General features: G+C 40.1%; 1 protein-coding gene and 1 pseudogene across 1 annotated transcript in view; both read left to right on the plus strand.

The window, feature by feature from the left end:
• The first annotated feature begins 297 nt into the window (after positions 1–297).
• Abca13 (ATP binding cassette subfamily A member 13) overlaps positions 298–13,006 on the plus strand; it is a 475,698-nt gene continuing 462,989 nt past the window's right edge. Inside the window, 1 exon segment of the mRNA XM_047562044.1 lies at positions 298–366. Within this exon segment, the coding sequence (XP_047418000.1) occupies positions 298–366 (69 nt within the window).
• On the plus strand, positions 11,658–11,857 carry LOC124991198 (cytochrome c oxidase subunit 8A, mitochondrial-like; annotated as a pseudogene).

Genomic DNA, 13,006 nt, shown 5'->3' on the forward strand with positions numbered 1-13,006 from the left:
CAGATGTGTGGGATTTTGGAAAGGTGGGCTTGCATCGTTTTTACCCAGGAAGTACCCAGAAGGCAGACTCCTGGAATCTAACTCTCCCCAAAACAACAGCTAGAGAAAAGATTTCTCGGCAGATGCAGAGCATGAGGGGACATTTGATGCCTGCCTTATTCAGTCACCAGTAATCTCTCTTGCGTCACTCACTTTTGTTAGAATTGACTAATAGGCAACTTGCCTCCGCCCCGAGCCCCGGCAGATAGAAGCACTGTCCTAACAGGCTGACCTGACCAAGAGCAAGGAGCAGCAGGGATGGGGCACAGGAGGCACCAGTTCCAAGCCCTGCTCTGGAAGAACTGGCTCTGCAGACTCCGGCACCCGGTGAGTGCTTGCCTTGGTTCTCTAGAGGGCTCCAGTTAGGGCTGGAGAGGGACCAGGGTCTGTCTTCCCTGTCTCTGCCTCCTGGAAGGTGCAAAAGTTCGCCCTGCAGGGGATTTGGGAAAGTCAGATTATTTTACATCAGAACTTGCCCTAAGGGAAAAAACCGCTAAATTCTAAAGAGCAGCGCAATGTTAAAACACCAGAATCTTGTCAAAAAGGGGATAATTTAGAAAAAATTCCCTCCAAATATAACAAATGCAATTTAAACTCTAACTGGTGTTTTGGACACTTACTGTAAAAAATGAACTGCAAGTCCTCTGGTTTGAGAGGCATCAGACGTATTTAATGCATAAAAAGAATATTGCAGTTAGTGATTCTAACGTGTGAGCTGGTACAAAGTGTGTGAACAAAGCTTTACAAACACGTGAACTCAGTATTTATTTTTTAATGTCTTGTTTTTAGTGTTAATGTACATGTTTTTTAGAATTGTATTTCAATTTCATCAGCAAGGTTTCCCTAAGCGGATTAATGGAATTACTCAAACCAAATTTGTGTGAACACTTAAATAAAGGTCCCATATATGTGTATTTTAATAAAATAAAACTCAATCATTTATTATGATTAGTTGCCCCTTTATTCCTGATGCTGCCAGATAAACGTTAACACATGGGAATGTCATTTTCAGCAGTAGTTCTATAATACTGCATCTGTGTTATTTCTGACTTTAAGGTCCACACTTATTAGATGAAGTTTTTCTGCTGACAAATTCTTCTGTTTGCAGAAATTCATAATTGATATGGAATTTAATAATTTTGCTGATTCCTTTCCTCAGCCAGAATATCCTTCCTTTCTTTCTCACAATAGAACATATATTAAAGGAGATGTCTTCTTTTCATATGGTATCAGGATTAGAATGATTTTTAGTCGAAAATTTGATTGTATAAGAATTTCAAGATCAGAAATGAACAAATTGGACTTCTGCTCTTGACAAATTGTCAGCACATGGGTGCGTGTGGGGGGCTTCCATTTAAGTACAGTGTATTAAACATGGAAGTTTGTTTTGTGGAACTAAATCTATTTTCCCATGAAAGGATGTTCTAAGGGGAAGTTGGATTTCCAAGCACTGTTCTTTCTTTTTTTATATATATATGTCAACTCAATAAGTTCAATAGCTAAGTGAGGGGGAAGGTATCTGGACTATCTACTACTCCCTCTTATTGGACACATATTTTTCATACTTATTATTTGGTTAATTATTTTTCATAATTATTATTGGTTATTGTTAAGGGAAACATCCTTACCTGAATATTTTGCTCATTTATTTATTTTGATGTCTGCTTTTATAAAATTGGTAAGTCCTGCACTCTATCCTTCTTCATCGTCATTTTCCCTTTGTTATTCATCATTCATAACCCAATACAGATTTACCTACTTGTTAGTTGCCTCTGGATCCTGCAGTTGTTTGTAAGATCCATAAGAACTGGACGTTGTCCTGGCTTGTTCACCAGCATACTCCCCAGTACTCAGAAGAGTACCTTGAACACAGAAGGTGTTCAATAAAAATTTGTTGAATGAGTAAAGGAAGGATAGAATAAAGTAAAAACTTACTGTATCTCTACTGAGTGGACAAGACAATTGTGTGGCCTGTCCTTAAGGAACTGGAGTCAGTTCTGAAAAAATCAAACAAATATGCAATAAAACATTAATGAACCCTTTTCTGGGAACATGTCTACAGATGTCCCCACACAAATGGAAACGGTATTTGTACAAGTTTATTCATCATGACAATGCTTACAATAGCAACAGAGTAGAAACAACCCAAGAGTTTGAGTAAATTTGGAGTTGCCTGACTGGCTTCACATCCCAGCTCTGTCACACACTAGGTGACTTATTTAGGCGAATTTCTTGGTTGGGTTTTCTTTCCTATGAGACCAGATTGTTTGCAAAGAGTAAGTGGTTAGTCCATGCAATGTGCTGGCAGTGGTGCTCAGCATGAGTTGAAGATGCTTTCTTATGGGGCCATCGTGCCAGGCATGGTAGCAGACATCTGGGACACGAACCAGGGGTTATGTGGGGCAGGAGAAGTGAGGGTAGCTCTAGATATGTGATTTGCATGATTGGGTTAGAGCAGAACACCAGGGGGCATACTCTGTGATTATGTTTGCATCTCTTAATCAATTGCAGTGGAAATATTGAGGCCAGACCCCTCTGGGTGAATGTCTTTAAACTGACCTACTTTTCATAGCTTCCTTCTGCTCTTCAACGATGATCTGTGAATTCTTTTACATTGTGGAAATGGGTGTTGGCATAAACTGCAGAATGACCAATCTGACCAAGTGAACAAATGGCCTCAAATAAATATTTCCTTAGTGAATAAGAACCAGGCACTATTTGAAAGCAGAAGGAAGTGTGTCTGTTTTCTATTTGTTTCTTTAAAAGTCCTTCATTTTATTATTTTGTGATTATAATTTCTTTAAAAACATTTTATTATGGAAATTTCAAACAGGAAAAAAAATTTAAAGATATAATGGCTGAATAATTTCCATCACCGTCTCATATCTAGATTGTTAAAATTCTATTTATTGGGAAAATAACACATTTTTAGAATTACTTTAATGGCACCCTTCTTTTTCCTCTTGATTTTAATTTATTATAAAGCAGCACTATAACTACATGAAAATTTCTTTTAAAAACCATCTAAAATTCCATTGTACTAATTCGTCCGCTACATTTGTGGTCTTTTCTCGTTATTGAGCATAAGTAAGACAATAATCTTACATAAATAAAAATCTTAGTCCTTTTTTCCATTTAACATGGAAGTTCAACATTTTAAAAGTTGGTCCATGGTCTTGCTGTTTAATGGCTTTATCGCATGATAGTCCATCAGTTATTGGAGCATTTCCTTATGTTGGGCCTGAAGGTTCTTTCTAGTTTTTACTGTCATGAATAAGATTGCAATTCATGAAGGACATATCCTGGTTCTCTTGAATATGTTTCCTGGAGCAGGGCTTCTGGGTCAAGGCCAGGACATGTTCATTTCTTGCAGGTCAATGACAGTGAAGATGCCCTCAGGAGTCTTCCTAGATAGATCCTGAGCAATTTCACCAAGTGTCCAGTGACTGTGAGCCAGGATTTTCCATGTGAACTTACATATTCACTTTTATATTTCATTGTAATGGTAAATCAATCAAATGTTTACTTCTAAATTCAAAAAAGTAATACAAGAAAATACTACAAGGCAAGTGTCTGCTCCTTAGACATCTCCTAGTTCTGTGGTCTTTGGGGATCTCTGTTTTGACAGGAGGTGGCTGAGTCCATGCCCTGAGTCACGGAGCAGTGACCTTTCTTGGGGTCACTGTTACCTCCCATCTTCTGCATCCATTGAAATCTTTATCTCTTGTTCTGAATCTCATCTCTGTTGACTGCTAATCTCCCTCCTCTTCACCCCAACTGGACAGGACTCTGATCACTTACTCCATTAATGAAAGATGACATAAGTCTTTTGAATTTGGTCAATATTACTGAAGACTTGGACTAGAGGAGGGACAGTGAAACATAGTTTAATATAAGGACATTGTTTTATAGGTAGCATCTTGAATGTTGCCCACAGGCCCATGTGTTAAAAATTTGGTCACCAGGATGGTGTTATTGGGAGGTTTTGGAAACTTTAAGAGGTGGGACTTAGAAGGAGTACTTTAGGTAACTGGGGTAAAGTCCTTGAAGAAGATTGTTGAACCCTGGTCTCTTCCTCTTTCTTCGTTCTCTGGTTCATGATGAGGTAAATAGTTTTGCTCCCTCACATGCTCCCACCCTGATGTTACTTACCACAGCCCAAAGCAGTGGGGCCAACTGATGAGCCTCCAAACTGTAAGCCAAAATATACCTTTTCTCTTTATAAGTTTAATATCTCAGGTATTTCATTATAGTGACAGAGAACTCACTAACCATGACATCATAGTCCTACAAACCATTTATTCCCAACCATAGTCCAAGAGGGTCTGATGAACATAAAAATATATATATTGGGAATGACCTGCTATGTATACCATGTCACAGAATCCAGAGATACATACCCCAGATCTGTCCCACACTTCAAACACTGCATTCTTGTTTTAAACAGCCATGGTGGTAACATGTACACTTTGTTTAAGACATGGATGAGAATTACAGTGTCTTGACAGAGCCCCTCTTTCTGACCTGCCTCAGAGGAAGCCCCTGAGGCTGAGTTCAGTGATAGCAGCTTCTCCACTCAACACATAACCAAGTTGACATCTACCTCCACACCATCAGAGGAGCCATATGAGCTCACCCTAACCAGGCTGAATCCCATTCTACATTATTTACTTCTTGCAATCTACCCTACGATCTAGACTTTCAAAGCATCATCTTGGAAATTGCTGGGGTGTTTTTTCTTTCAATATGTACAGGAATAAACACTTACTCTGAGCTTCCACTGCTTCAAACCTGTGACCTTTTGTGTGGGTAGAGGTGTGTTTCCCCTTTCTAAAACAAAATAATCTCACATTTCTTTGCTATTTCTATCAACCACTGCATTCAGATGCTAACAGTCCAACATAGTGTTAAAGAACAACTTTCTTTTGTAAACAACATGATAGCCACAATTTCTGTACTTTGTCTTATTCTATTCATGTACAACAGGAGAAATGAAAGTTGTACCTTATTTGTGTACAATGAATCAAAATAATAAAAAAATAAAAATTCTGTACTTTTCTGAAATTGCAAAAAATTATAGATATAAAGCCCCGCCCCTCATAAGTAAATTAGCTCTTTTCTTTTGACTGTTGTCTGAGGTAATATTTTGTTGTTGTAGGTGGTGGTGTTTTTATATAGTTACAAATTATAACTCATCATTTTGTTTGCTGTAAGATTTGTTATAATATTCTGCTCAGGGTATTAGCAGGAATCAGTAGGTCAAAGGTCAAGTACCTGATTTTTCTCTAAGTCAGGTTCAGGAAAAAATCTTCAGTGATCTTGAATGGTGGTTCCTGACAAACTGTTACAACTGTATGCATTTTTTTTTTTTTAATAGCAGAAGAGTTTTTTATTAGTGGGTCCAGGGAGACCTTGAAAGTTCAAATGTTTGAACATTAACTATGTTAACAAATTCATGTTGGGCATGTTGCCAAAGGACTTAAAGCTACTATGACCTACAAGTGGGTTTATGAATAAAAATAGCAAAGTGTCACTGGTATGGAGTCTTGGTGCCAAAAGAAGAAATTTGTTTAACAATATTCTTTCATTTGAAGTTGTACTGTCCTCCTGTTGGTTGGTCAGAGATTTCTAATCAAAAGAGACTTCCAAAATTGAGGGCCCTACCATCACCCCACAAGGCAACAGGGGTGCATCCACTCCTGCCCAGAATGTATGAGTCTGCTCAGCCTGCTGGAACAAATTCCACAAAGTAGCTTAAGCAATGTACCATCTTTCTCACAGTTCTGGAGGCTGGTCCCAGATCAAGGTCTCAGCAGGTCTAGTTCCTTTGAGGACTGGTTTATAGATGACTGTGTTAACCCTGCATCTCTTTACCTCATCTTCCCTTTGTATTTGTCTCTCTGTCTCCAAATTTCTCCTTTAAAATGACATAGGCATATGGGATTAGGGCTAACTCTACTCTGCCATAACCTCCTCTTAACTAACAACGTGTGCAATGACCCTATTTCCAAATAAGATCACATTCTGGGATGCTGGGGGTTAGGACTTCAAAATATGAGTTTTAGGGGAAAACAATTCAGCCTATGAATGTAAACCCAGCCCAGCCTGGAGCTGTATCTGTGTAAATCCAACTTCAGTTCAGGAGACAAACCTATGCTTTAGGTGGGTTGGGACTTTTAAATAGCACAGTCTGAACTTCAGGTGCCCACAGGGAGAAATGTGGTGCTTAACCCACTTGGGTGGAAAGAAAGACATTCATCAGAATGTGACTTTCCTAAGAACGTGTTTAAAATCTCCACTCAGCATGGAGTGAATTAATGCTGGGAATGGGAGGCTGAGCTGAAGCTTCTGGGCCATTCTTCATGAGCTGTCCAAAGAGGTACTATGTGGCCACCTGGCTCTGATTTCTGCTAGTTCTCAGCAGGCAGTTTCTCAAGGTGCACAGCTAGGACTACCTTAAGGGCAGAATTCTGACTTTTAAATGTCTGTGGTCTCTTTGACTATACAGACTGGTAGAATGACATCAAATTTCCTGGGCATGGTACAGCTTCTGGGGTGTTTACATGCTAGTGACCCTCAGCTGACCTCTTGATCCATAACAGAGTCCCTGCACCTCAGTTAGTCTCAGTCAGCTTCCAGATTCTTCTCATGGAAGGGCCTGAATTATGTGACTCAGGCGTGCTTGGATCCTCCTGATGGTATGTCCAGCACAGGCAGCGGGATTGGATGGCGACATTGATTAAAGTCTGTTGGTCCTTACTTAGCGCCAGATGGCATGTGCCACTCTTTTTGGCATGCTAGTACTTACCAGAAGCTACAAATGAACATAGTGCTTGTAGACTAGAGATTTATTGACTGACTGATCAGAATTGGGACCTAGGGAGCATTGCTAAATAGTCATCTGCTGACCAGTGAGCTTTCTGCTCTGCCTCCCACCAGCTGACCACCCCAGTAGAGCGCCATACACAAACCCACAAAGATGGGATTTCTTAGGGCAGTGTGGGAACCCTTGAACTATCCTTAAATATTCTAGCAGTTATGTGAAAGTTACCCAATTCACTTGGTTAGGCCACATGGTCACTTTCAGGGCTGACTTCTTTCCCTCTAGATAGAAGCCTATCTTAGTGCAGATGTCCCTGGCTTTGTGATGATCTGAGGCTCTGACCTGAGAGCCTAACAATACTATTGGAGAATCGTCCAACTTCCGTTTGGACTGATAAGATGGCAAAGTTAATGATCTCTCTATTGGCTGTGAAATTCAGAGCTTGTGGGGTTCTTGGAGTAGTCCTGGGCTGCCCTGGTCAGGATTCACCCTGCCCTGGACCCTGGAAAGGAAACTGTTCAGTCACTGTAAGGCCACTGTAGGTTATGTGTGTCTCAATTTACCTAGAACAGTGAACGAAGACAAATCTAATTATTGAAAAGCAAACATGCTTTTTGTGTCTTGAGGGCTAGCATGTGCTAGGCTGTTTGGGGTTTGTTTGCTCTTTCCATCCTTTATCACACAGGGACTTTTCACTTTGGAGGGAGCTTCATTTGCTTCTAATCCTTTAACTGTAGTTTTGTTTCCCTCTGCTTTCTCTCTGAGCACAAGCCATTACATAAACCAGGAGACATGAAAATAGCTTTACTGGACAGTGAGGGAACTTCTGTGTAAGAGTTTTGTTCAGCTGTAAACATCCTTTGTGTCCTATATCACAGCCTGACTATAGGACTATCCAGACCTTCTTAAGGTATGAAAAAATGACTGAGTTTCCAAAAAACAAGGCATCTGACTTCCCATTTCCTTTTTGGATGAAAAGAAAATAAAAGGAAAAAATAAAAATAAAAAACAAACAACTCTGGATGTTGCTCTTTTTCTGAAATTGTTACCAGAATTTTGGAGAGAAAAATGACAAGATCATCAAAAGACTAGGACTAGAAGATTTTATTTAGGATGGTGGATTTATGTGGCGTCTGTGAAACACAAAAAGTAAAGATCCTAACTTTGCCCAGGAGACTTGTTCCCTCCTACTTCTGAATGTAGTTCTCATTGGAAATACCCTGGAATTCCTTTGCTGTAGTTATTTTTTTGGTCCAGGTAGGCCAAGGTCTTTCAATGACAAGAAAGGTTAAAAATAAAACAAAACAACACAACTCATAATCACAATAAGTCTAGAGACCGGAGGCAAAAGCAACGTCAAGGCTTGTTTCCATGAAATTCTATGGGAGGCTGAGGCTGTTTATTGGGGAACCAACCAGATTGAAGTGCATACTGGCTTTGTCACCCGGGGACAGTGGGAGCCCCTTCGAGGAAAGCTTTGAGGTCAGTCAAACATTTGCCACTCTCTGCACCCTCTGCTCTCCCTACTTTATATCTCCTTGGCACGTTTCCTTCCCTTGATACCTGGCTGTTGGCTCCCTCAGAGGGCTCACTCATGCATGCCATCTGTGCAGATCTGATTGTGGCTGTCCCATGGCAGGCATTAGGGCTCATCTCAGATACACAGTCATCCAAACTTGCCTCATTAGCAACTGTCATACTGTTACCTGCATCCTGGGCCAGAGACCTGACTCTGGAGGACAACTAATCAGGTCTGGCCATGCCCTTAAAAACCAAGCAGTAAAGGTAATGGTGCAAAGTGTGAAAAGCAACTTTAATCAACGTCACTATACTGGGAAGGCGAAGTGAGACCCAGCATCTCAGCCCTGTCTTCCAGTTGCTGACAGGAGATCCAGGTTTAAATAGAGGAAGAATTGGGGGTACTGGGTGAGAGGTATGCATAATTAAGCAGTCTTAGTCAAACTATGATCTGGTGGATCATTTTCTCAGTTTGGTTCTGCAAAGAGGCAGTTCTAGAGAAGTCCTTATCACATGAGGAAGCAATTTCCATTTGTTGCTCAGGACATTTATTTGTCAGACCTGTGATTCTGGAAGGGGACCATTCAGTTTCCATGTGATGATTGCTCCTGCTTTTCTGAAAGGTGTAGGATAATGGCTGAAGACCTATTTCTAGATGCCACTCTAGGGATCTCAAACCAGAGTCTGCATATCTCCCTGGAGATTTGGTCTCAGTCTTGAAGGACGAGATGAGAGAGATTGGGTAAATTTAGGACTAGTCAATCTTGTATTACTAGTTTTTAGATGAGCACTCACTCTTCAGAGGATTAGCAGGTTTACACGTAGATGTGAAGAGGGACCTGACCCAAAATTTAATAAAGGACACTGATACAAAGGCAGAGAGGCCAAGCTTTATCCTTCTTTCAGCTACCCACATGCACCAGAGCCACTGCTTTTAGTAAAGGCAGCCTAAGTTCCTGATATAATCCTTCAGACGTAAGGCTGGGACTCCACGGAGAGTCGTACCTGTACCTGTGTTCACCAGTGCCCACTTATCTGCAAAATGATCATTCCTTAGAGATGAGAGGGAGGCAGCTAGGAGGCGGGGTGACCTTTCCCAGACTTATAGAATCATGACTTTTTGCAGCCCAAAGGGGCTGCTACAGAAGACCCAAGCTGGAAGTTTAAAGGCATGCTGTGCTCTAGAAAGGACCGAGGGTACAGAATTCCCTTTGCTTTGGCTCCTTTCATCTGTCTGTCACTTCGGCCAAACTGAGTGGTGTCTGATTGTCCTTCTCTTCCAGATGATCATGAACTTTAGAACGGGATCCTTGTCTTATTCTTCCTAGACCCCTGGCAGGAATTCTTATGTCCAGTTTGACAGATGGAGGATAGCGGTCAGAAGGGGAAGAGATCTCCTTAGGTCCAATGGAGGGGAGCAGGAGGGCCTCCCTGAGACCTGGTTCTGCCTGATATAGAGCTGACACCCTTCCTGTTCCTCTAGATAGCACTGAACAAACACTTGCTGAATTTATGTGATAAAGACTTGAGTTTGTGAAATGCTCTCGAACATGTAGAATGCCAGGGGTGAAGTTGGTGGCCACTCTATTCATTGTCAGGAGCCACTGGTGGCATCCACAGGATGGCCTTGGACATTGTCTAGCATATACTTGAAATTCGTGGCTATAGCATAGGCTGGCACAGGTAGTCTGAGTACCAAATTCCAGGTGAGGTGAAGCACCACCAGTCTTATACTTCTGTGGCGGGAGTATCCTTGTGTCTGATGGTGTCTTGATTACCCTGACATGTCCCTCTTTTGATAGACCATGTCATATTAAGTATTACCTTAATGCCAGACATATTTTAAATAAACTTAGAATAATTTCTAAATAGTAATATGGCTGAGCCAGAAGGGAGCTCAATCTACTGTCCATCTTGATGATTCCTGCTATCTGTGGACTGGCTTCATGTTCAAAGGGATGTATGATCATGTGACACCAACTGATGTGTTTAATGCTGTATTCTCTTTGGCCCTGTGTAGTCTATGCTTACAAATTTAGCACAGGTACAATGTTATATAAAGTTTATTTAAGTTTCTATTTTGAGGAATCAGTATAAGAACGCATTTTTTCACATCTATTTTTCTTATATAAATTGCCCATCAAGTTCTTTCCCAATTGTATAATTAGAGGCTTGGTGATTACAAGAATTTCTCTGGCTTACTGTCCTTTTCATATTGTTCTCATTCAGGTTTAGTTTGTATATCTTACAAAGAAATAGTCTTCTATTCCTTTTCATTAAAATATATTTTATAATTTTGAAACTGTGAGATTCTACTTTATTCCCATTAGTTTAATTTATAGTCTGTTATAATTAATTAGTGTAATCAATAATCTCCAGTTTTTCTAAAATTAAATTTACTCTATTTTAGACTCTGTCTACTTAGGGTATATTCTTGAATATTATATATGGTTTTATTCTTTTCTAAAAATTCCAAACCCAGATGACTAACACCCTTGCTAAATCACTCTTTCCTCCACCTTTGTACTGTATAGGTTATTATGTCATATATTTTGTACCATAATAAAGTCTATTTTGGGGTTTGCCATGCTGTGGCACTGAGGTAACTTTCTATTTGGGCACCAGTTTCATTTTTAAAGTGTTGATATTTTATAATAAATTCTAATGTATTTTTAGGAATAGAACCTTTTTATAATTCTCTTTCCTTCAAAATTTTCTTTGTTTTTGAATATATTTATTCATCCATTAGATTCTAGAAACATTTTGGACCTAAAAAATTACTCCGATTGGTATTTTGTTTAGATTTGCATTCAGTGTGAGCAGTAACTTAGAAGAGAGGATCCTCTCAGTTCTCCTCTTCCTTTGTTCCCTGGTCCCATCTTGTGAATGGAACATTTGGAACCCTGGATGCTCATCTCTCAGACAATCTTCATTCATTTATAGCCTTCCATCTTCTCAATGAACTCAGCTGTGGCAGAAAAAATACTGCCTCTTACATCCTTTAGCTCAAATAGCCCAGCTCTAGCCACAATAATTGGAGATTTTAAAAATGCAAATCAATATATACTTAACTCCATTATAAAAATAATTGCTCAGGGATTTACTGAATACAGTATACCAATTTGCTAATTACTGATGCTTAGTTATTAGTAAATATTTTTAGACACTTTGTAACTATTTTTAGTTTTTAAAATATTTTTAGACACTTATTTAATGATTTCCTAATGAAAAATGTAAGGAATAAGAATCTTCTGTCAGAGGTCTCATCTGTGTGGTCATGTCTGTCCTCATGCCGCTACTGCTAAGGGGCCTAATAGGCTTTGCCCGGCGGCTCCTGGTGCCCACGCCCAGGTCCATTCCAAGCAGCCACCATAGCTGCTCTGGACCATGGACATCACCACTGGGCTCACCTCCTGCTTCCTCCTGCCGGCCGGCTGAGTCCTGTCACACCTGGAGAACTATAAGAAACAGGAGTGAAGGGGCCTGTTCTCTCCCTCACCTTGTGATCTGACCACCCTGCCAGTCCATTCTGATCATGTTTGCATTCCTGGCTGGCTTCTCCTGGATCATGTCGTTCAATTCCAGTTACCTCTTCTGTAATCATGACTTCTCAGCATTTCCATGGTGATATCTGGGACCGTGTATATTGCCCTGCCTGTTGGGATTCCCCTTCTAACAATAAAATGTAATTAAACCTTAAAAAAATATTTCTCCCGGGGGGGGGGGGGCAGGGCAGGGGGAGGAGGTAGGGGCTGGAGTTGTGGCTCAGTGGTCTAACTCACATGTGTGAAGCCCTGGGTTCAATCTTCAGCACTGCGTATAAATAAATAAATAAAATAAAGATCCAAGAATGACTAAAAAGAAATATTAAAAAAAAAAAGAGAAAGAATCTTTGGGTCAGAGACTATACATTTCCAACTTGGGAACTTATTGCTTCCCTGACTTTTGGAAAGATTGTGCCAATATTCATCTCATTCAGGGTTGAGACGTAGCTTTGATTATCTGTTTGCTTTTCTCCTTTGATTCCATGAGGGAAGAAATAATTCCCTATTCATCATTTTAACACAGGTTGGTAGCACAGTGTTTGACAGAGTAAGTGATAAATAAATGTTTAATGGACAAACATTGAAAGATAAGCAATTGATTTTCAGTGAAAGGCAAAAGAAAAAAAAGAGAAAGGGAGAGAGAGAGAGAGAGAGAGAGAGAGAAGGGAGGGGGAAAAGGAAGAAGGGGAAAAATGAAAAAGTTTGTTTATTCCTTTTTATCAAAATACAAATAACAAATATTTGCAAAAACTTTTCTGGAGGAGGGAGATTTGGTCTTTGATGGCATGATCTTTGAAAGCCCCAGATCACCTGTGACTGTAGTTAATATTTGCTAATTGACTCTCTGCGAGGTTTGACTCATGCTTCCTTTGAACTCATTGTGAGAGCACTGCACTATATCCCCCCCCCCCCTACACTTAACAACAAAGAACCTTAAAATACTTCTGGGAAAGTCTCCTCCCATCAGTGGCCCCAGTGCACTAAAGACACAATAGAATTTTACGCTTACTTCAAAGCCCTTTGTTTACAAGGGCAAGGGCAACAAACTAATTATATGCTTGCTTCAGCTTCCTTGATATTC

Source organism: Sciurus carolinensis, chromosome 8 (genome assembly GCF_902686445.1).
Source record: "Sciurus carolinensis chromosome 8, mSciCar1.2, whole genome shotgun sequence".
In the NCBI taxonomy this organism is placed as follows: Eukaryota; Metazoa; Chordata; class Mammalia; order Rodentia; family Sciuridae; genus Sciurus; species Sciurus carolinensis.